Genomic DNA, 24,170 nt, shown 5'->3' with positions numbered 1-24,170 from the left:
ACTAAAGAAGTTTCCTCAAATATATCTTTTACCATAACATTTACAAATCTATTGCAATAACATTCAAAATAACTTTCCATATTGTTCTTTTATCTACGTCCTTTAATATAAAATATATTTCAAAGAAAGAATTAAGCATATGCATGATGTTTAATCTGATTATTTGATGCATGAAATGAGCATTCAAATATTAAAGGGCTTCTAAAAGTCACCAGAAAATAAATTCAACATGACAACCACCCTAAAACCTCTTCTATGGGTTCTCTTCTAACCAGCTTTTACCCAAACATATATAGCAAAGGTCATTTCTGAAGCACTTTTCTGTATTGGCCCCCTGACTACCACACAAAAGCTGTCAGCAGTGGTGGAAAGTAAGTACATTTACTCAAGTACTGTACTTAAGTACAATTTTGAGGTACTTTACTTTACCGGAGTATTTCCAATTTCCAATACTTGTACTTCTACTCCACTACATCTCAAATAGCCTATTGTCCTTTTTACTCAATTATTTGAAAACTTTAGTTACTAGTTACTTTGTAGATTTTGATTATTATTACAAAACATACAGTAACAACAAGTTATACCTTGGCCTATATGCATTTCGGCCATTTGAAAATAGGCAATCTACAAGCTCACAATGCCATCTACAAGCTTGTGAGCTTGTAGATCTGCTATTTTCAAAAGATTTATTTGAAAACTTGTGAAATGTGACATTCTGCACAATGAGTAGCCTACTAGTGCTTTAAGTGAATTTGTACTGTGAATTTGTACTTCCATGTACTGTTATGTACTGTCATGTACTGTTCTCATGTCTTACTAAATAAAGTACATCAATCAATCAATCAAGTAAATTTTGATGCCAATACTTTTATACTTTTACTTCAGTACATTCTGAATTCCGGACTTTTACTTGTAACTCTAGTATTTCTACATAGCGGTATTGATACAAGTAAAAAATTTGAGTTTCCATCACTGGCTATCAGTTTAATAACAAGCATTCTGCACTACAGTTACATACCGGTAGGCTAGTAGCTATCCCTGACGGTGACGGTGTGAGGCTCCATAGGAGAAGCTCTGCTCTCTCTCTTCTTATGGACACACTTCTGTCTTTCTGGATCAGACTGATTATTACAACGAGTCACGTGATCAGGGATTATTTAGACCTGTTCCTTTCAAGCCGGGAACACGTACGTCTGTCTGTCACATTTGCTGTGGCCTACATATTATATAGCGACATTAAATCTGTACTTTTGATGCAGTAATGGTCTTGTTTGTTTGTTTCTTTTATTTTTAGGTATTAAAAAGGTCTTCAAATCCTTAAATTGTCACTTCACGGTCATCTGAGGACCCCCCCCCCCAAAAAAAATAATGTGGGGACCCAACACACAGGAAAAAAATTAAATAAAAAATCCACTGCTGTCGAAAATCAGACGGGGTCAGAGTTCAAGTTCAACTTGAGAACACTTAGGAAAAAAACTGCCTACATATATATACCGTAGCCTATTATGAAAATGCACGTAGCTCAGGCCTTTAGAAACAGCCTATTTATTAATCAGTCAGTGACAAGAAACGACTTTGACCATTTTGGATTTATTATAGTAAATATATTACCATTCAGGCAGTCGAGGTTTACAGCAGAAATGTTTATATCCAGTTTGGTTCATAAAAATGTAACTCTGGAAAAATATAGATACCTCTCTCTAACATACAGGAATGACTTGTTTATAAAATGGCGTGACATTAAGGACAAAGAAGTATCAATATTAACAAAAATGTATGTGAAATACAGAAAAAACTGTAGCCTAGGCTACACCAAAAGCAGCTGCTGAAATAGATAACAGTACAGTACCATAACAGTTTATAACGCCTTACACCCAAACATCTTCTTGCAGTTATAGGCTACTTGTGTAGGTCTACATCATGTGTCTACCAAACTTATTCTATCATATCATAAATGCAGTGGTGTAAAGTAAGTACATTTACTCAAGTAGCCTACAATGCGTCACGATGTGACGCATTGTGAGCTTTTATTTTTTATTTGTATACATTTTGAACTTGTGAAATGGGACATACTGCACACAATGAGCACTTTTACTTTTGGTATATTTTGATGCCAATACTTTTGTACTTTTACTCAAGTACATTTTGATTACCAGACTTTTACTTGTAACAGAGTATTTCTATACTGAAGTTTTGATACTTTTACTTAAGTAAAACATTTGAGTACTTTTCCCACCACTGCATAAATCTGTCTATCCGTGTAACCGTTTTCCAAGTCGTTCTCTTGAATGAATGACTTGCAGTATAGAGATAGTCCACCAGAGGGAGCCAACGCTCTCAACACCTGACTGCGGCTAAGGCAAAGGCATCAACAGTAATGAACACAATTTGCTTTAACCCACTGGTTCTCAACCTTTTCAGGCCGTGATCCCCCAAAATGATCATATTTGAACAGGGGACCCCCCACTTGGAATGTAGGAGTTGAGGCATACAATTTTATTTGACTCGGTTCCACAGATAAATATAGTGAAAATAGCAGATCTATGTTGCCAGGCTTTGTGCCAAATATTTGCCTCTTTCTTAAATTATTTGACAATTTGTCAAATAATGTAGTTTGTTGATTACTTTTGATGCAGTAATGGTCTTTTTCTTTCATTTCTTTCTTTTTTTTGTTAAGGTATTAAAAAAGTCTTAAAGGTCCTTAAATTGTCAGTTCACTGTCATCTGGCGACCCCCCCCCCCCCAAAAAAAAATCATGTAAGGACCCCCCTGGGGGTTCCGACCCACAGGTTGAGAATCACTGCTTTAACCGTTTGTTCCTGCTACTTCGATTCTATATTTTGTATGGTTGGATAGTAACGCACACCCCATGGCCATTACTACGAAAACAACCCAGCTGGAAAATACATTTCATCACCTGAATAACATAAATGAGGATGCAAACTGTTGCAGCCGTTAATTTACATTATTGCATGTTCATATGTATATAAATATTTGCATAAAACCGAGTTAGACAGAAACCAGCACAGCAATGATAAGATGGAATCTCAAAATGAGGGATGAGTGTCAAGTGATTAACTTCAAGTAGCATTCATAGCATCATTTCGTGTACGTCGCAGAATGTGCGTTCACCAAGCTGCTTTTGATTGATTGTACTCCACAACAGCATCTATTTATCACTCAAAAACATCTGTTAAATCAGCACTTATCTGTTATTCTATTTGTTCACTTGGAGCATAATTTGACTGCCTCAAAAGGTTCCTTCAGCAGATGAATCAGCATTCACATCATTTAATCTCCATTACCCTGTTAACATCCCATTTCTCAGTACAGTACAGTACACAGGGTGAAGGATTGTCCCCTTCAAAATATATATAACAAGCCACTGTATACCTGTAACAGATATGGTGAGAAAGAATTTCATGACCTGGACTGAACTGAAGCAACAGACAGGTGAAAGAGAGAGAGACCGAGAGAGAAGGAGGGGGGCCGGGCCGGGGGGGTCCTCACATTTGCACTCTCCTCTGCTCCCGTATGCGAATGCTTATTTTATACTCTAACGTACAACCGTATCACGGAGTGAGTTTGTAGATCTGCTATTTTCAGCGAGCGACACGGTCGTACGACATAATTATAACGCTATACTTAACGCTGCTCATTATCACTGACATCTGAGCAAACCACTCGCATGCCTCGATCTCACATCGATCGCATTGTGTCAAATGTGCAACACTGCAGCGCAAGACCCTGCACCCCTCCCCCCGTCATGTGCTTGAACCCAAGAGTAAAATCTCAACATTGTCTAGTGAGCCAGTGTCTTAAGGAAGCACTAACAACTCAACTCACTTAAAAGCATTCATAACAAAACACATTAAAACTAAATGTCAAACTCTGTCTATTATAACATCTTCTCTTCTTGTGCAGTGTGAAGCTCTCTTTTAAGGACACCTCGGGTGCTGACAGCTCAGAAACCTCGAGAACATATGGAGAGCATATACAATCTTCAGACGGCAAGAGAGAGAAGGATCATATGTACACAGCTGTGTTGCGTACCCCTCCCCCGCCCGCTAAGTGCTGCAGAAATGCAACGGAATGTGTGAGGATATGTGTGTGTGTGTGTGTGTGTGTGTGTGTGTGTGTGTGTGTGTGTGTGTGTGTGTGTGTGTGTGTGTGTGTGTGTGTGTGTGATGGGGGCTAGGGGTGCAAAAGAAAAAAGGAAGAGATATTGATGGAGTGTGCATGCTTGTGTGAGAGTGTGTGTGTATGTGTGTGATGATGGAGGTGGATGGATGCAGGGAGGGGGGGGTGGACAAGAGTTGTAACCTCAGCTGGTCGGGGTTTCTGCACCAGCGCTCCACATCGGTAGCACTTATCACCACCACCTACTGTACGTTCCTATTTATCACCACCAACGAAACCCTCCCCGCTTTGCAGAGCACGGAGGTGCCACGAAGGCGGCTGCACGCGCAGCGACTATTGTGTGGCCCACAGGCCGCAGCCCATCAGCTGCTTACATTACGTACGGGTGTCTCCTACACAGTAAAATCCCGATTTAACTCTGAGTGTACAAACGGAACCAAATGCAATCCGTTTGTTATCTCTCAGAGTTACACTCTTTTATTGAGCTCTCAGAGTTAAATAACAACTTCAGATTTTACAGTGTGACAGACCTGAGACCCTAAGATGGGAGGTTCAACCACGGAACTAATGAGAATGGAGTTTGAGGTCCAAATCCATGCGATGGTCCTGGTTCAATGAGTCAAGGAGTGCTGAGTGCTGCGATCAGGCCTGTGCCGATTCCGTGACAGCAGTGGTTGGTGGCGGTGGGGGGTTGGGTTGGGAGCTGCTGGCCTGGTTGTATGGTTGGGGCTTCCTCGGGGGACAAGAAAATGTGCTTCTCTTTACGTGCGTCACACTGATCAAGACCGACAGCGGAGCGCGCAATGCTACGCCGCAGCACCCTGCCGTACGCTAATGCTTCACAGACACCTCACACACACAAGCACGGTTCACACAGGGCCATGCACGCAGTAGCAAATGCATGCACAATGCACATTATGAACATTTGCACGCGTACACATTATCTTCTAGTGCCCTCTCGAAGACACGCGCACACGCACGCACACGCACACGCACACGCACACGCACACGCACACGCACACGCACACGCGCACACGCACACACACACACACACACACACACACACACACACACACACACACACACACACACAACACACGCACACACGCACACACGCACACACTCACACACACACACACACACACACACACACACACACACACACACACACAACACACACACACACACACACACACACACACACACACACACACACACGCAGAGCTGGGACCAGCCAGCAGCAAGTACGACCACCCATGGCTTTGACCCTGAATCAAAGGGGGAGAGAGAAAAGGGGAAGGGTCTATCAAAAATAGGACAAGCAGTATCTGTAGAAAAATAGAAAGGGGAATTTCCAAAGGCTGATATAATGTCTTTGGCACTTCTGAAAACACAGTGTAGATAAAAGAGAACGGGATCATAGAAAATGAGCTCATTGTTCAGAACCAGTCAGATTTAGGGAGAATGAATACCCAGTTCATCCACATATGAGTCTGGCCAGCCGCGGGTGGATCTGGGCCTGGACGGGCCCATACTCCACCATCTCCCCGTCCACGGTGATCACGCCTTGGGGAGAGAGCGGCTCCAGCCGCAGGGCCCTCACCTTCTCGTAAACCAGGTGGGGACAGCCACAGGCTAGGTGGGCTCCTTTCTCCATAGCCAGGAACAGGCGCAGGAGGGCGGGGCGGGAGATGCCTGCCGTCACGTAGAACAGGTGTATCAGCCCGTCGTCCGGCCCCGCCCCCGGGGCCGTCCACAGATCCTCGGCCAGGTGGGACTGGTAGATGGCCAGGACCAGGACAAAGTCCTCCTCCCGGACCAGCGTCCAGCTCTCTGGTACGGGCTGATCCAAGCCGGGCAGCAGGGAGTCCGGTGGCCCCCTACTCTGGCTCTCCGCCGGGGTCTCGGGCCTCTTGGCGGTGATGGTGTTGTTGGAGGAGTTCTGGATGCTGTTGTGGTTGGAGTTTGGGTCACCGCAGCTGTGGTGAGAGTTCTGATTGGGGGAGGTATTGGGGAGGGGCTGGCAGGGGATAGAGGAGCAGAGAGAATGGCACTGAGGCATGGAGGGTGGAGGGTGGGGCTTGGCGGCCCCTCTGCCCGGCTTCGGCGCCTCCTTCACAGGCAGGTATGCGAGCCTTCCCTGGTACACTCTGAGGGAGGCGAGGCGCACCAGGGTGCCCATGAGGAAGCGGATGGCGCCGACATGGCGGTACTTCTCACTCTCGATGTCCACGTCAGCCACGAAACCCCACGCCAGGGACAGGAAGGAGAAGAGGCGCTGCTGGGATGCCAGGTGGACCGACACCAGGTCCAGACAGACTACCAGGCCCTTACACAGCAGGAAACCACAGCTCAACAGAAGCTCCTCGTTCCATGCTGGAGGAGACCTGAGGGAAGGAACACCAACCAGAGTCACAGGTAAGACATGACAGGCCAAAACATTACAAAACGTGAAGACATAACATACACACCCTGTTTGATTATTACATTATTAAATGTACAGTTTTCTTCAAAAGAAGAGGGCATGACATGACAGGAAAATAACAATGAAACCGAAAGAATAAAAAATAAAAACGTTTCATAACTTTACAGTAGTATAATAAAGTGACATAGTGATATGGGAATCTAAAGATTCTAACCATTTTATTTGGGGTGTTTCAGAACAATATTGAAATGAATAAATACATAATCATGGGTTTTATCACTGAGAAACAGTGATACAAAAAAGAAATGCGTTCAGTGAATCAATAGATTCCTTCTGAGCTCCATTGGGGCTGTTTTATAACAAGGCACCAGCAGAGGGGGTTAATGGCCACCTGCAGTCAGAGAGTGGGTCAATAGGTTTTACCGCTACATAATCACTCATAATGTGCTGATTTTTTTTCAGCGCATTACATCATTCCTCTGAGGGCTATCGTCAGCCTGGAACGACCTCCTTTCTGCACAGCCGGGCAGCCAGACTGGCTCCGCTCTCTCTCCTCCCTCCCGAGGGCCGAGCGCACGCTCTGCCCCGTCAGCCGTTGGGATAATTACACCCACGGAAGGGAGATAAATCAGGTTTTTGCCTGGTAGTGTATTGTACAGGTAGTCCATGCATTTAAATGACTCATTAGAGCAAAGGACTGACTTACTGGGTGTAGTGGTGGACAGAGGCGGCCAGGGCGTTGCCTGAACCACCTGGCAGAATGCCCAGGGGAGTCTGGAGGGCCTGCTCCCAGTCCTCTCTCTCCATCAGGCCATTTATCACCTGGACAGACAGAAAACACAAAGAGAGGCACACCTGAAGGTTTATTTGCTTCACCGTCTGATAATTACAGGTGTGCCATGAATGGAGGCAGAATGTAGTTGAATCCCTGTACGAACGACAAAGGTATGGCTATGAATGAGTGACTGCAGTCATTTTGGGGCAATAGCTTGATAGTGCTCAATAAATGCTTCTAACCCCCTCCCCACCCCCACCCATAAGGCAATTACATTTTCACAGGCCCAGTGTAAAACATACTATGAATAGAAGCAAGTGCAAGAAGGGCTGCACAAGATAAAACCCTACTCCATTCTCTGATTGTTCGACTTGAAACATTTTAAACGTTTCCCACACTTCTCTTAGCTTCCCCTCACTCATTGTTATCCTAATATTACACTATTGGGGCTTAGTGAGCTGGTGCTCCACTGCACCATATAACGGTTCTGAGAATGGTTAATAACTGCTCCAATTGCATTTCCATTTGCGTGCTGTTTGGTGCAGAACCCTTTAAACTGTGTCGGCATGGTCGCATAACCGTGCTCAGCGCAGCCAAACCAATCTGTGGGAGGGGTTAATGATGTAGGTATTCAATTATTGGTTTTAGGCCCTGCAGTGAGATAGCACTCTGACAGTTAAAACAAAAGGATGCTCCAAATGCATGTCTGAACATGCAGTTCGTACAGTTGAGGGGAAAGCATTTCTGATCATTTGTACCCCATTGAGTTCCGTCTGTCATATACATTGACATTATCCACAACTTGCGACAGTGAGTGAAATGTGTTAACTGTTTAGCAGCAGCTAAAATGTTGACCTGCACCACATTCTCATATCTTTTGACCAAACTCTAATCAGATGTTTAGAGTGCTGATGAAGCATGCACCAAAACGGATATAACACAGCACCGTGTTGAAATCACAGACACATCACAGATTTTAAAATAACATGCTTTGAGTGATTAGATCTGAACATCTCTACTTAGTTTAACATTATATGTCTGACTGCTTGAAAAACAAAACATTTTCAACTTAAAATAGTGCAGAGAGGAATGGACACTTTTCAGTTTATTGCCAGTCATGCCAGACACTTTTTGCAGAGCTGTTTTGTGTATGTGGGGTGAGACTAATCTCAATCCCCTTTCTCTCTCTCTCTCTCTCTCTCTCTCTCTCTCTCTCTCTCTCTCTCTCTCTCTCTCTCTCTCTCTCTCTCTCTCTCTCTCTCTCTCTCTCTCTCTCCATCTCATGGATATTGGCATGCGCACACAGGTCTCTTTCCTCAGGCTATTTTTGTCATTCCAAAAAACAGGTTTAAGAGTCTGCAGGGTCTACCGCATTTCAGATATACAGTAGCTGTGTACATCTCATCCTACATTACAATTAACTTGTTGTGTAGCTGGCATTGCCATTAGTGTGCTGTCATACCATGACTAAAACGATATTAAGTCACTGTAGTTTTTCGAAGGGACGTCCTGCTACTTCTATTCCTGTTTTATTTTGGTACTTTTTACCCCCCTTTTCTCCCAAATGTAGTCATGGTGCCAATTATTTCCTCCCCACACACATTTCTGTGTTATACTACTGACTCACCTGCCACTAAGGAGCCTCCACCGGGAGGATGTAGAGCCTTTCGCCCTACTCCTCCCGTCCAACACTCCCTGCTGACAGGTGCTGCCCCAGCCCGTAGGAGTACATGCAATGCCATTTATCACCCTACCCACCCTCTTCCCACGGTGGATTCAAACCCACAATCTCTGCGGTGACACTTTACCACTGCGCCACCCGAGCGCCGCTCCAGGTCGATTGCAATGGAAACACAACATAACCGTTTACATAACTCTGTCATAGAACAGAGCGATGCAGCACGGACTCATTTGGCCACAGAACGGTCGTCGAAAAGTGGTATATGATGAGCCAGTCGTGTATGGAAACAACTGCCAAAACGTTGGGTGATGTGAAATGTCCCTCGTCATCGCTGGTAGCAAAAGTAGCTTTATTGGTTAAGAGAGTAATGTGACCAGGCTGTTATGAAGCCGTAAAAGCACACTTTTATTGATCTTGCCCCAAGAACTCTCCCATGTCAGGCTGGAGAAAATATATTCAAATAAACAGAGTTCCTTGCCCAGAACTAAATGAGCGTATGAAAAAATAAGTCTTTCCAAAACTTGTCTTGACTTTGTCTTTACTTTGCCTGCAAGACAACATCCTGTGACAACACAACAATGAGAGTCAGCGCACCTCAAACAGCAGCCCGTCTCCTGACATGATGACCAGGGCATCCCACTTGGACAGGTCGGCCTTCCTCACCAGCTCCCGTGCATGGTTCTGATGCTCTGGAGGACAGAGGGACAGAAACATGTTGTCAAACAGAGATAGAAGAACAATATGGACAAAAACCAAAATTACAATGGAATTGGATACAAACTGCCAACAATGAAAAAGAGGGGCAATGAGATTAGTGGTAAAAAAGAAGAACAAAAAAAGATTGAACATTCGCTTCATCAGGCCAGACGTATCACACAGAGTTTCACATTATCCCATCCAGTGACTACTTGACAGCTCTGAGGCAGCTCAGCCTCACTGCAAACATCTGCAATTGGTTGATGTCTGTATGCACACGTGGTGTGTCCATGAGTGTCTGTGTGTGCAAGTTGAGTGTTGGTTAAATGCTTCGAAACGACTGAACGATTTCACTGGCAACATCCTTGAGAGCGTCCCTCTGCAGGGAGATTCCCTGACATCGCTCCTATGGCACTACACACTCCACAATCCTGCCAGCTGAGACTTACCAACTGTGAGTGTTTGTGTGCGACGTGTGTGTGTGTGTGTGTGTGTGTGTGTGTGTGTGTGTGTGTGTGTGTGTGTGTGTGTGTGTGTGTGTGTGTGTGTGTGTGTGTGTGTGTGTGTGTGTGTGTGTGTGTGTGTGTGTGTGTGTGTGTGTGTGTGTGTGTGTGTGTGTGTGTGTGTGTGTGTGTGTGTGTGTGTGTGTGTGTGTGTGTGTGTGTGTGGATGTAGGATTTGTGTGAGAGAAAGTGAGAGCAAAAGGGGAGAAAGAGGGAGAGAGAGACAGAGACAGAGAGGTGTGTTTTACAAGTGAGAGTTGAAGTCTTGTCATCACAAGGGCAATATTTTCCCCACATCAGCTTAACAACTTCTACAAGCTCACATCGTGTCGCATCGCGGCACATTGTGAGCTTGTAGATCTGCTATTTGGAAATGTTTTGGATTTTTGTTTAACTATTAAAAGTCACTTTTTTAAATCTTTTATTTTATTGTTTATCTTCTTTCTTTTAATATTTTTTAATTAATTAAATCAAATTAAATTCTTTTAAAAATGACATGCCCAAAATAGGGACTACAGGTTGAAAATGAACATGCCTGCCTTGTCTTCCTCTCCTCTAAGCTCCACCTCAGCCAAGCTCTCCTGGCTCGTACTGTACTGTACTGTACTGTACTGTACTGTACTGTACTGTACTGTACTGTACTGTACTGTACTGTACTGTACTGTACTGTACTGTACTGTACTGTAGCTCCCAGCCATAGTGGCCGTTTGTTATGTACAGTATGGGATGGGTGATGCAGTCCTGTGCTGTCAGACACAACTCGCTGCACAGCTGACTCAGCACTTTGAGCCTGTTGGGTGCTCGGGCTGAGGCTGCACTTCCACGCCATTTCCTTACTCGCAGGGTCACTTGCCAATCACGAGCACAGGCACGCACACACGCATGTGCACATAAGCACACCTAAACCTAGGACACGGACAAGGGCAAATATATGACTGTTGCCAATGTTTTTGTGGCATAGACCTCCCCCCGCTTCCCTTCCGATGTTCACGTTCTGGACCTTTTCCAAAATCTTTCGATGCCAAGGATCCCCAAGTAGCCAATAGCCATAGCTTCTGGCCGCCGCCACCCTCTGTGAAATAGAAAAAATCACACCCAGTGTGAAGTGGGCGGTGTGGTCATCACAGTGGTCATCATAGTGATGGAAGCTCACTTTTAAAAAAAAATGATTTTTTGAAGTGCATAATCCTATTTATAGGTTATTAATGTCATCATGTGTCTCGCTAGCCAATCACAGTGCTGAATAGAGTCAGCCAATCACAGTACAGCTAGGGGTGTACTAATGAGCCAATCACAATACAGCTAATGAGGTGTCCCAACCCCACTTATAGGGGCGGCTACACCGCCCAAAAATAGAAGGAAAAACAAAAATAGTGAAAATAGCCAATCTATGCACTGATGGCAGTGGCTCAGGAGGTAGAGTGGCTGCTTGGGGAAAGGTTCCCGGCTCCCCCTGGGTTAGCGTCACACCATTTACTGTTTTGTAGATCTGCTACTTTTAGTATTTTTGAAAAAAGAAATAATTTCTTATTAAGATTTTTTATTTCATTTTATTTTCCCTGTCCTTTCCATACACCCCCCCACCCCCCCACCCACCCACCCTACCCCCGGCCCCCTGGGAGGCCAGTGTTTAAGCTACCTGCTGCACGGGGCGTAAGGTAATATGGCGGGTAATATTTCTGCTCCGTTGATGCAGTACATGAAAACTCAATTAAGGTGAAGAGATGAAATTCCTGCCTCCTGCCACCGACACCATACCCTCCCATCATCTCACTTTCTTTCTGCTGCTCACGTGAAGATGAGCCATTGTCCATGTATGTAACACATAACATACTGTCTGACACCCGATCCGGCTTTGTGTCGCTGGGCTCTTTCACGTTAGGTCGTCAAGCTCGCCGCTGGGTAAATGGAAGCAGGCCAAAGCACTCAGACATCCTTGACTGGCCAGCTACTGCGACGGCCAAACGCTGCTTCTCAGTGACCTATATTCTCTCCTGCTGCTGCTCCAAGCTGCGAGGCAGTACAACGACGAGCGTCTGTAATTACTCTTTGTCTTTTTTCATCACTGTCCGGCTGCTGAAGTCCCGAGGGGGGAACCGGCACTGAGCAGGTGCAGCTTCTTCATGACGCATGCATGTGCACACGCACACGCGCACGCGCACGCGCACGCGCACACACACACACACACACACACACACACACACACACACACACACACACACACACACACACACACACACACACACACACACACACACACACACAGAATGTGTCCTTGGTGCCCCACTTCTCTTTCCTATTCCATTTGACTTTCAGTTGTTGTAGAAATGCACGACTCAGTGACTATTTCACCCGACAACCCCCGGTCATGACATGCTTGATATTGTCGCTGTTGGGCGGAAACCTTGTATGTCCAAAACCGTTACTTTTCAGGAAATGGAAAAAAAAGTCACAAGCTCACTTGTTAATACTTTAAAGAAAAAGGCTAGTAGGTGGGCGCCTGGGCGGGCAGTCGGGCCGGCCGGCAGATCACTGCTCCATCACTATGACTCAGACATAACCATATATAGAGTTCCCACTGCAGCTACACCCAAATATGGCATGTGTCATGCTGACTGTGACAGCATGACATCAGACCCAACAAACCGTGTCGTCATGAGTCGGATCGGCGGTGCGACGTAGGTGTGGTGGTCCGAACTCTAGGCTAAGCAAACAATGCCTTTGCTTAGCCTTTTTTTTACTCTTTTACTCTATGCCTTAGTTCGTTTTTAATCTACTTTCTACGTAAGAAGGGTCTCGTTGTTCCCGAATGTTGTTTTGTTTATGTTAATAATACATTTATGCTAAAATGTATTATTATTATCATTATTATTATTATTATTATTATTATTATTATTATTATTATTATTATTATTATTATTGTTACTATTATTATTATTATTATGTGAGGGCCGCGTAGTGGCCCGAACTTCTAGTTTATAAAACCCACAGACTTAACCACTTAACCTCAACACTATGACAAAGTATAAAATGCATTTAGGGGGCGGCAGTGGCTCAGGGGTAGAGTGGCCGGGTAGAGTGAACTGTTCGATCCCAGGCTGGGGCGCTGGGGCGCTTAGTGTCGAAGTGTCCTTGAGCAAGACGCTGAACCCCTAATTGCTCCCGATGAGCAGGTTGGTGTCATGCATGTTTTCCTCCGCCATCGGTGTATGAATGTGTGTCTGAATGGGTGAATGGCACAATCAATGTAAAGCGATTTGGATAAAAGCGCTATATAAATGCACCATTTACCGTTTATTTATGGAAAAACATAAAAAGATGAAATATGGAGATACAAGCTTTCTGCCCGACAGCGACGATATGCTTTGCATGAATTTATTTCTGCCCTTAAAACCTTTTCCTGTCCTTCCTGACTATTCTGGGAAAGGTCATACAGAGTTCACACAGTGAGCAGCACATGATGATGGCAGAGCATAGCGTTGAACAGTTGCTTGTATGGCTGCAACTGGGGCTGGGCAATGAACCAAAAATATATTGAAACCGATATTTAGAACCAATATCCTACTTATAACCAAATAATTGAGAAATATTCTATTAGATGTTTTATAATTGACTGAATCAATTAGCCTGATTAACCACTTAGCCCTGTGTTATACTTGGTTGTACAATGGTGGAGTACAAAAATAGTGAAAATAACCAATATACTGTACAAGCTGCCAACATGGCGCTTCGCGATGCATTTTGAGCTTGTAGATCTGGGATTAATCACATAATCAAGAAGCAAAATGTTGTACCTGAAGCATGTTTTCTCATCTATAAAAACATTATAAAATCATAACATCTACTATACTTGAAATTAAAAAGGTTGAGAGGTTTAGAATAAAGAGTCGGTCTAATAAAAAATTGGCCTAGAGGCTGTGCTGCTCCTTACACCCCAATGGAAATGCTGGCTGAAGGGTGGTGCTAGAGGAAAGGCCATGGCTCAGCAAAATGAGTAGGGTTCATCCTACTATCTGCCTGGAGGATTAGGTGATATCTTGTGTGAAGAGTTGACATTCTGATGTAGCCGCTATAGGAAAGGTCATGGAGTCACTCAAATATGTATATGTCATTCTCCTTCACACAGCACTTTTCATGGCAAACCACCCATTACATTTTGAGATAGCGTAAGTGCAATTTGTAGAAAAATATAAGCTGCTGGATTAGAGCTCACCACGGTGTGTGTGTGTGTGTGTGTGTGTGTGTGTGTGTGTGTGTGTGTGTGTGTGTGTGTGTGTGTGTGTGTGTGTGTGTGTGTGTGGTACTAACCAGTGATGACCAGTGTGTAGGGTACAGCGGCCTCCCTCAGCATGCCCTGTACATGAGTGGTGAAGAGCTGGAGTGCCTGACCACGACCACTGTGAGGATTCACCAGCACCATAACCCTGCAGGGTCGACGCACCTCACCATACACCACACCTGAGAGAGACAGAGACAGAGACAGAGAGAGAGACAGAGAGAGAGACAGAGACAGAGACAGAGACAGAGAGACAGAGACAGAGACAGAGACAGAGACAGAGACAGAGACAGAGACAGAGACAGAGACAGAGACAGAGACAGATGGGGGGGGGGGTTAAATAAGAAGAAATAAGAGAATCAGGGCCATCCACACCAAGAATGCTAACTATAGAGATAATTGATAATGATGTAAACATCCACAAGGAAAAAGGATACCGTTCTGTAAATATGTGGAATGTAACGTGCAAAAATCCCTATGCCTTTATTGATAGGATAGTAGGTTGACAGGAAATGGGGAGAGAGATGGGGAGTGACATGCAGCAAAGGCCTCGAACCCGCGACGCGCTGTCAGGCAACTTTGGAGCCTAGGTGCCCGGACCGCTACGCCAGCGGTCCGGGCCTATATGTGCTATTTTTGAATAGCCAACGCAAAAATCAAAAAAAGACACAGACGCTTTCCTGGTTTTAATGGGTTAATATGATATATTCATAGTCATCGTTACAGTTATCATTCTTGGTGTGGATAGCCCTTAAAGCAGAAAAACAGAGCTAACACTATTGTATCTTTTAAACAGCTTATACAGAAAGCCTCCACGCTTTGTATGGCGAAAGGATACACTGTTTTAAAGAGATGCCAGACACTATTCAGACAGATGGCGCCTGACAAACTTCTTTCTATGCAATAATCTAAGCCAAGGCAGTCAAAAGACAGCCCCCCCCCCTCTCTCTCTCCTTTGTCTAACGACGTGCAGCAGTTACAGTAGGAATTACTGCCAGTTGAAGTTCCTCTCTTCGGTCGTGCATTAGGTGACAACCACTGGGCGAAGCAGGACAAACTTGTTTAGGTGACACGTGGTATTGAGGGAGCAGTGAGCACTGTATGAAAAGTCCTGCCTTCTTCCTTCCTGAAGGTGCATGTTGCTGCAGATGCCCTTGTCTCCCAACGGGAAAACACTCCCTTCCCAGAGGCCATATCAAATGAATCGAAATATATGAAATGAATATATATATCCCTTTTTAGAGACTAGAGGGACAAAAACGTTGGTATCAAATTGCACCCAATGGGTTTGGCTGCCTGCAATTTGATCAACTAACAAAAAGAGAGGCATGTGATTCAGGCCTGGCGTCACGGGGGGGGCGTGAAGGGGCGTCGCCCCCTCAACCGGACCAACTAGCCCCCACAGTCAAGACTGCCAAGTTTCGGTGTCAAGCCTTCCTCAGCATGTTAAGAAAGTGGTGTTGTGTGTACCAGGAGGCACTGATAGACAGACAGACATGACAAGGACTTGAGCTGCTGTCGGTAAAAATACATTATTTTTTTTAAATCGCACACGCCTGCAGTCTGGGTTATTTGATTTTCCTTTCCTCCCCCTGTCCCAAAACTGTAGTTTATAACACAGGGACGTGGCTGCTGTCATCGTGCCGCTTAGCCTTGTTAAGCGGGTGAGATGAACCGGCAGAGGTCTCAAAATATCTCAGAGAAAGAGGTGTGAACCTGTCGACAGACTGTGACAACACAGAGGCCAATGTGGCAAACTCTGTTTCCCTCTATTCACCAGCATTGGGTTCGCCATTGTTGTTTGTTTGTATTGAGTACAATGAGGCTTTCGGACACAAAAGGCTCTGTCTACAATTCCAGAATATCGGGCACAACACTGGAAGCTAGCTTTGTCAAAGGAAGAGCTTTAGAGTTTGGTTTTACACTCAAGGGTGGTAGAACGTGTTCAATAAAATGCCCTAGAGGTAGTGAATTGAACAACATCCCCCAATAAAGACCAGGCAGAGGTCAATGCCAAAGGCAATTAGCAGCAATTTATGTACTCCTGTCTAATAACACTTTGTTATGCTATACGCCTATAAACTTTTTTTAGCTTGCATTATTTAAAGGATCCTTTTTTGATCTCTTACGGTAGATCTTTGAATTCATGTTTAAAACAAGATTGTGTGAGCGAGGTCGATTACTCAAAGGGATGGACTACACACTGTTGTACTTAAAGGGATATTTCAACATGTTTGTGGTCATTTTATCATCTACCCAGGATTCTGTGAGCACCCCAGACAGTTTTTAAGATTGATTCAGTATTAGGATATTTGATATTCATTTTATCAGACACACCCCCTTTATTTACAAACCCATTGTAACTTCAAACTCCATTTTAGATTAATTGAAAACACATGTCCTTGGTTCTGGTGTCTGATATTGTTTGTCCTTCTAATGCGTGAGGGGGCCATTTCAATTACTTTTTTCATAAAAATAAATACAAAAATTACCAAGGACATCAATTAATCTAACATGGTTAAAATGGAGTTTGAAGTTCCAATGGATTTGTATAGGAACTGGAAGGGGGCGTGTCTGATAAAATGAATATCAAATTTAAAAACTGTCTGGGGTGCTCACAAAAGCCTGAGTAGACGATAAAATGACCCCAAACATGTTTGAAAGTGAAATATAATATAATATAATTACTCAAGTACAAGTAAGTGCTGAAAACGACTCTCTTGAAGACTACTACTGATAACAGTTACATACTGTATGGTCACCATGAAATCTCATCGACCTAGCAAGTGATCAGGGTGAGTGAATGTCTTATTGCATTTCATACAGTAAACAATACTTGATTGTGTTTATAATATTATAACAAAATGATTTACAATTACAAGTACATTTTACAGTGTGTTACTTGTTGATTATAGCTATTACCTAAATATCAAAATCAATATAACACAACTTATTGAGTTGAGCCATGGACAGCTCAATAACAGCCCCGCTCCAGCTTTTCAGTTAGTACATACATAATCAGGTTCCAACTGCCAACGCATGTTTGATGTACATTAAAATAAGCTTATTTTCATATAATCAAACTCCATCCTGGATGTATTTCACTTACAGGAAGTACCACTAAATGTTGTGATGATTTGCATGATGGCATATATAGATATGCTAGATGGAAATGAATAAGTGAAACCCTTTATTCATGCAAGGAAAATGTACAAAGAACAAGCTCTTTTATCCAGGAGTGCCCTGTTAACAGGTGGTTCAAGGCTAAAATATCTGGTTGTTACGGGACTGACATCCCCAATTAAATATTTTGCTGTGTGCTAAGAAGACGTTTACAACAGACATCAGCTCAATTCAGTTTTACATTAAATCATTCATAATTTGAGTTTGAGTGTGTGTGTGTGTGTGTGTGTGTGTGTGTGTGTGTGTGTGTGTGTGTGTGTGTGTGTGTGTGTGTGTGTGTGTGTGTGTGTGTGTGTGCACGTACGGATGCGTGCCTTGAGTTGAATGTGAGAGATGAAGAGCCGGAGGTGCAGGAGAGACAGTTTTTGAAATATGTGTGTGTGCGTGCGTGTGTGCGGGCGTGTGCGTGCGTGCGGGTGTCTGTGGGTTGAGAGGGCAGATGCCTGTGGGCAGTCCTGATCTTCCTCTGACTAGGGAACTGTCTGACAGGCAAACTCTAAACTCTGGGGTGTATTTCACAGTTTAGAGACGGTAAACAGTAAGAGTCAGAAAGGTGGCAGACAGACTCAGTGATGTGATGGAAATAATATGCACTGAGCATCTGGCTCATGAGTAAAATATGAATTTCTTAAGCATCCAAATTATAAGCCAGTATCACCATGCAAATCCCTCTCATAAAAGACTTAATATAGATTTGCCTGAGAACACAGCCGTCTAGACTGCGTCACAAGTGAGATCCGTTAAATTAAAATCTTTACTGCAAGACGTGCAACGAGGAGGAGGGGGGAGGAGATCAGTGTCTTACTCCAAGGACACTTTGACTGGAGGACACATGGCTGATGAGGGATTCAGACCTGTGACTTTGTGATTATGGGGTGGCTCCTATAACCACTACACTGCCTGCAAAAAAGCATCACAAGAAGTCCTACGAAAAAAGCTGCCATAGCACCAAGACAAACAAACAAACAAACAAACAAACAACAGTGAGCGAAAGCTAATCCTGGTCTCTGGTGTAACGCTCTCTCAACAATAGTTTAGGCTGGACTGACGGATCCCGAAAGAAAGCTTTATTCCAAGGTCGTGGTAAGGAATGGGAGGGTGCGAAACTGTGTGTGTGTGTCTGTGTGTGTGGTGGTGGGAGATAACACCACCAGACTGGGGGCCTCTCTGACAGGTCTCCTCAGCCGGTTGTCAGGAGACAGAAGGCGAGGGGCTCCCTGGTGAATTGGGAAGAGGCTGGTAGGGGTGAGAGGTCATCTCCATCACTGGAAGAGCTGTGGTGGTTCCAGCGGGCAGAGCCATAGGGAGGTGACAGGTCGCACGGTGACAGACAGCAGGGATGCACACCTGGCCCTGCGGCTGAACACAGCTGTTGGCTGTGTGAAGGGAACATGCCCCCGCCGGCGTCTCTTATTGATGTTTTATGTTGCCCACTCTCCTCCTCCCAACCTCAAGACGGTTTCACTATTGAATTTAATACACTGTTGGCAAACAAAGTTACTCTGTGTGTGTGTATTTTCTTTATGATTTTCTATGGTATTGTGTGTTTACTGTTTGTTCCAGGGGTTGATATGCTATTGTGTCAGTCCGTTATGCGGTTGTTGGGGGTATTATTATTTACACATTTTTGTCAGATTAGACTCTGACTGGCACCCCGGCAACTACACCAGCAAACCGTTACAAGTTTCTGTATTTTCTCTCATGTACAGAACACAAAGACACTGACCCAGCATTCAGCAACAACAACAACAGCACAGGAATAACTGGATGCTTCTAATTCAAGGGGACTTTGATTCAGGTGCATAGGGAGCACATAGGAAAACACGAGAAATCAACATGGTCCAACAATCACATTATATAAATGTAATAAGGTACGCGATGTGACTATGTGTGAACTGTGAAGAGTGTGACTGGCACCCTACCAAGCATTAGAGGAGAGAGGACTAGAAATAGGCTACAGCCAGCAGGGAATACACAAATTAAAATTCAAAATCCTACACTCAAGGCGACTGCTAGTAACACCAGTCAAAACAAGTAACCATCATCAAGTAGCCGTGTGCAATGCAGGAAATAGTTGGCTGTTGGCTTGTGCAGGACTATCTATGGCTCATTCATTCCAACGACCTACCTGTGAAATTGAAAACTGTGTTAGACTCTGTACACTATAGATTCCAGACCATATACTAAATGCAGTTGCAAGCTCGTTATCCTTGCTGCCAACTACTTCAAAAGAAGAATGACTGCAGCTTCCTACTGTATTTCTTTCCTTTTTAATCTATAGCCAGCAGGGTGATGATATACTGTATCTCTCTCCGTAAATACAAGCCTGGCATTGCCCCTGCACTTAATCCAACCTTTCCATCTGCAATACCAGATGAGATGGCATGTAATTAACTATACAAGGGATTAGCAAACCACACTGACTTTCATACACCCTCTCTACAACAATGTATTCAAAACAACAGATCACTGTGCTGGCAGTACTGCATCTATATTATTATTCACATTAAAACGTACCATACATTCTGTTAAATACTGTATTATTGGCTGCCCTGAATCGGGAATGCTAAAACAACCTCATAAATTAATGATGGGGCAGTGTTACAAAGGAGCACAGGAGCAAAACAAGCCAGAGTGAGATACCACGTTATCCACGACAAAATCATCGGCAAAGAGTTGCATGGATTTTGCGGTTCATCATCTGATCTGTGAGTTGGCGATTGAATAGCACACCGGTGACCATTGATAGCCAGTTCATCAATACACGTGTGAACTGACCTTTTAAAAGGCTTAATTTCTGGACTCCTTTGATGAGTCCAGCAGAAGGACAATAACAAGGCCACGCAATTACCTCTCAGGTTACCATCTGCCTGCCTGACAGGGGACTGAGGCTCTAACTGCTGCTGGCTGCACACCAGAGGAAGGCTGGGTCCTCCTCATCACACAAAGAGACCAGTTTCTCTCTCCCTCTCTGTTTGCTGTGTGTACACCTGGGGGCTGCAGCCAGGATGGCGACCTCATTCCTCATCCCACCTGACTCTTCTTCTGACAACCAATGTTCCAAATGAGTCCCTGCCAAGTCAAATATATGTTTCCTCGTTGAACTAGGGCCTATATGTTGGCTGCTCAGTAGGACTCCCGTGTTAGGCATGCAAGCTCTGTTTTCTATTTTAAACACATTAAGAAAAGAAAAAAAAAAGATATTGCCCAGCATGAATACACTGACATAGTTAGCTTTGGTGTGAGGCTCAGCACCTCATCATCTGAATCAAAACGGCACAGAAAGTCATTTTAGTTTTGTATAATGGACCCATGTCATCACCATCCTTAATAGCACTATCAGCATTTCCCTGCTACTGAATGACGGGGTTAATGAGCTGAATCAACACCACCTATATAGGTTTGTGTTATTAATGACTCGGAAAGAATGAGGAGAGGTTGATGAGATGGGGATATGAGTTTAAGCTCAGTACCATTAGGCATTTCAAACAACAGAAGACCCAATTAGACATAGCTGTAGCAGCAGGAGATGAAAAACATGCTTTTTTTTTTTACACGTAAAATTCCACCCGTCAACAATATTTTGCCCTGTGGGAATTAGTGGGCAACAGAGGACTGCATAACTCAGCCATCATGTTCTATGGAGAAGGTGAAAACCTATGCAAATGAATACGGTTCTGTAAACACACATAAACAAATAGGCTGATCTAGCAAAAGAGTCCTCTCTCTTGCTCATATTAATGTTTTACAGCTTTGCAAATAGTCCAAAAATAACATAAGAGAAAGTGGTTATTTGAGTAAATGAATCTGATTCTGTGTGGTTAATCTGCCACTGGGGGAGGTTTCCACATCACTGGGACCTGGTTCACCACCTTCCTCAGCAGGTAGAGCAGGTTCCTAGAACCTGATAGATTCCAGATGGAATGTGTCACTACATTCCTTGTGTTTCAGTCTGCCAATAAGACAGTTTTGGGCATTAGTCTAAAATGCCCAGGAAGGGAGCGTCAGCAACTTACTATGGATGAGTTGATGTAAGATATTTGACCTATGTTAAGATGTTTACTTTATTTGCAGTGGTGGGAAAAAGTACTCAAATGTTTTACTTAAGTAAAATGAATGATCAATACTGCAATGTAGAAATACTCTGTTACAAGTAAAAGTCCGGAATTCAAAATTTATTTAAGTGTTGGTGTCAAAATGTACTTAAAGTACCAAAAGTAGAAAGTACTCATTATGCAGAATGTCCCATTTCACAAGTTTTCAAATGTATAAAAATCCTTTGAAAATAGCAGATCTACAAGCTCACAATGTGAGGCATTGTGAGCTTGTAGATCGAAGTGGTATAATGTATGTTTTGTAGTAACTAGTAACTAAAGTTTTCAAATAATCGAGGTGGAGTAAAAGTACAATAATTGTCTCTGGGTTGTAGTAGAAGTAAAAGTACAGAAAATTGGAAATAGCCTACTCCAGTAAAGTAAAAAATACCTCAAAATTATACTTAAGTACAGTACTTGAGTAAATGTACTTAGTTACTTTCCACCACTGTTTATTTTCTCCCCCCCCCCCTACCAATCAAGTCAGTCCCGACTCGCTCAATTACTGTTTCTGGGGGTCTCACCATCTCGCCGGGGTATCTGTCGTATGGAGAAGTCTCTGATGGCACTCGCCCACCGCTCAGCCTCCTGGAGGTTGACGAGCGGGTCGTCCTGGACCAGGGCGACCCGAAAGCACTGCTCCACTTTCTGGCGGGCCGTGGTGCCGGTGGCGCTCATCGTCCAGCGCCGCTTGAACTGGTAGAAATAGGCTGTCACGTAAGCCCCGACGTCCGCGCCCCCGGCGTCCGCTCCGTGCGCCCGGCACCCTATGCAGTCGGTCAGGTTAAACACCACCTTGGCGCCGGTCCGTCCAGGTGACGATGAGGCGGAGATCTTCTGGACGGTGAGGGCGCTCTCCGTCAGGCTCACCGAGTACCTGACCCTGTCGTTCAGCGTGTCCGTGAACTCTCCGTACAGCGTGCCGCCCACCACGGCCCCGTTTCGGTCCGGCTCAGCGGCATCTTCTTTCTCCATCATCCCGTACAGAGAGAGAGGGTTCCGCTGCAGGATGATGGTGCGTTGCAGGACTCTGACTGACTGACTGCGGCTGACTGTCTGTCTGTCTGTCTGTCTGCCTGGCCTGCTGTAGTGGGACACTGTGAGAGAAACAGATGTGTTCGTAGTGGAGAGTCTCTCCCTAGTGACTGAAAGTGGAATGGCACGTTAAAGACAGGCCATTGAAACTTGGTAGGTTTAGGCCACTGTTTCCCAAACAGTGGGTCGGGACCCATTTGTGGGCCGCGGACACATTTTTATGGGTCACGACTTAAAGAGATAGTTCAGCCCCAAAATGACTTTTTTTTCCCTATCGATTAGTCACCCCATGGAGACTTGAATTCATGGATATTTTTTAGTTTTTGTCGCATTCCTAAGCCAATAATTTGATGACCGGCAGCGGTTCCGATAGGAGACACAAGTGGTGACACTTTACGTGACTTAAGAGAAATGTATTTGTTGTCGTTTTTTATTTAATTCTAATGAACACATGGTAGCCTAGTGTTATTCACGATTTGTAATCAAACCCCATCTAGCTTGATAACCTTATAGGCAATCAGCTGTTCTAAGCTCAGTGCTTAATGAGTCTTCCAATTAGTGGACCTTGTATTGTGAATTTGTACTTCCATGTAATGTTGTTCTCATGTCTTACTAAATAAAGTACATCAATCCATCAATCAATCAATACTTACTTGGTTTGTTGTTAGTTGTATCTAGAAAACCATTCTATTTTTTTTTCAATTAAAATGTAGAGCCTTTGCATATGTATAGTTGCACATGATAGTTGTTTAATGCAGTGGTTCTCAAAGTGGGGTCAAGGGACCCCCAGGGGTCCTTGGGGTGGTTCTAGGGGGTCCCCAGCAAAATGTGTAAATACAGCATCACAATAATTTTAACCACTTTATCCATCTGCTATTTTTGAATAGCCAACATATAAATTGTATATGTTGGCTATTCAAAAATAGCAGATCTACAAGCTTACAGTGTGTAACTTCGTGCTGTGCTGCAAGCTTGTACATCTGCTATTCTTGAAAATATTTGAAAAATATTGAAAATGTAAAATCTCTTCTGAGGTCTCTGGAAAAACCTTTTCAGATGGGGTCCGCCGCCAAAAACATATCAATGTGGGGGTCCTTGACATGAAAACACTTGAGAACCAATGGTTTAATGATCAAATAAAAGAAAGTACTATGATCTCCGAGGTGGAAAGACTGGTGATGCGAGGTTACTATAGATGGGTTTCCGCGCGACGTCATCACAGAGCAGAGTGCGCAATCTGCGCATGCGCGGGGGAGAACGAACCGGAAGCGCCATTCACTCTATTGTTATTTTCGGGATTTAGATAGGCATAATGCTGCTATTATAGGCATAATAGGCATAATGCTGCTATTATATACAAAC

At 44.1% G+C, this 24,170-nt stretch overlaps 1 protein-coding gene across 1 annotated transcript; it reads right to left on the bottom strand.

Moving 5' to 3' along the window:
* Positions 1–5,318: 5,318 nt before the first annotated feature.
* On the bottom strand, positions 5,319–22,838 carry sphk1 (sphingosine kinase 1). Its single transcript, XM_080446618.1, has 5 exons — positions 22,298–22,838; positions 14,529–14,678; positions 9,616–9,710; positions 7,272–7,387; positions 5,319–6,527 (listed from the first exon to the last, which is right to left on the bottom strand). The coding sequence occupies exons 1-5, from the start codon at positions 22,749–22,751 to the stop codon at positions 5,618–5,620; spliced, it is 1,725 nt and encodes a 574-aa protein (XP_080302744.1). The 5' UTR covers positions 22,752–22,838; the 3' UTR covers positions 5,319–5,617.
* Positions 22,839–24,170: the final 1,332 nt, after the last annotated feature.

Source organism: Gymnoscopelus braueri (assembly GCF_963280865.1).
Source record: "Gymnoscopelus braueri genome assembly, chromosome: 13".
NCBI lineage: Eukaryota > Metazoa > Chordata > Actinopteri > Myctophiformes > Myctophidae > Gymnoscopelus > Gymnoscopelus braueri.
This window is presented reverse-complemented; position numbering and strand designations above follow the sequence as displayed.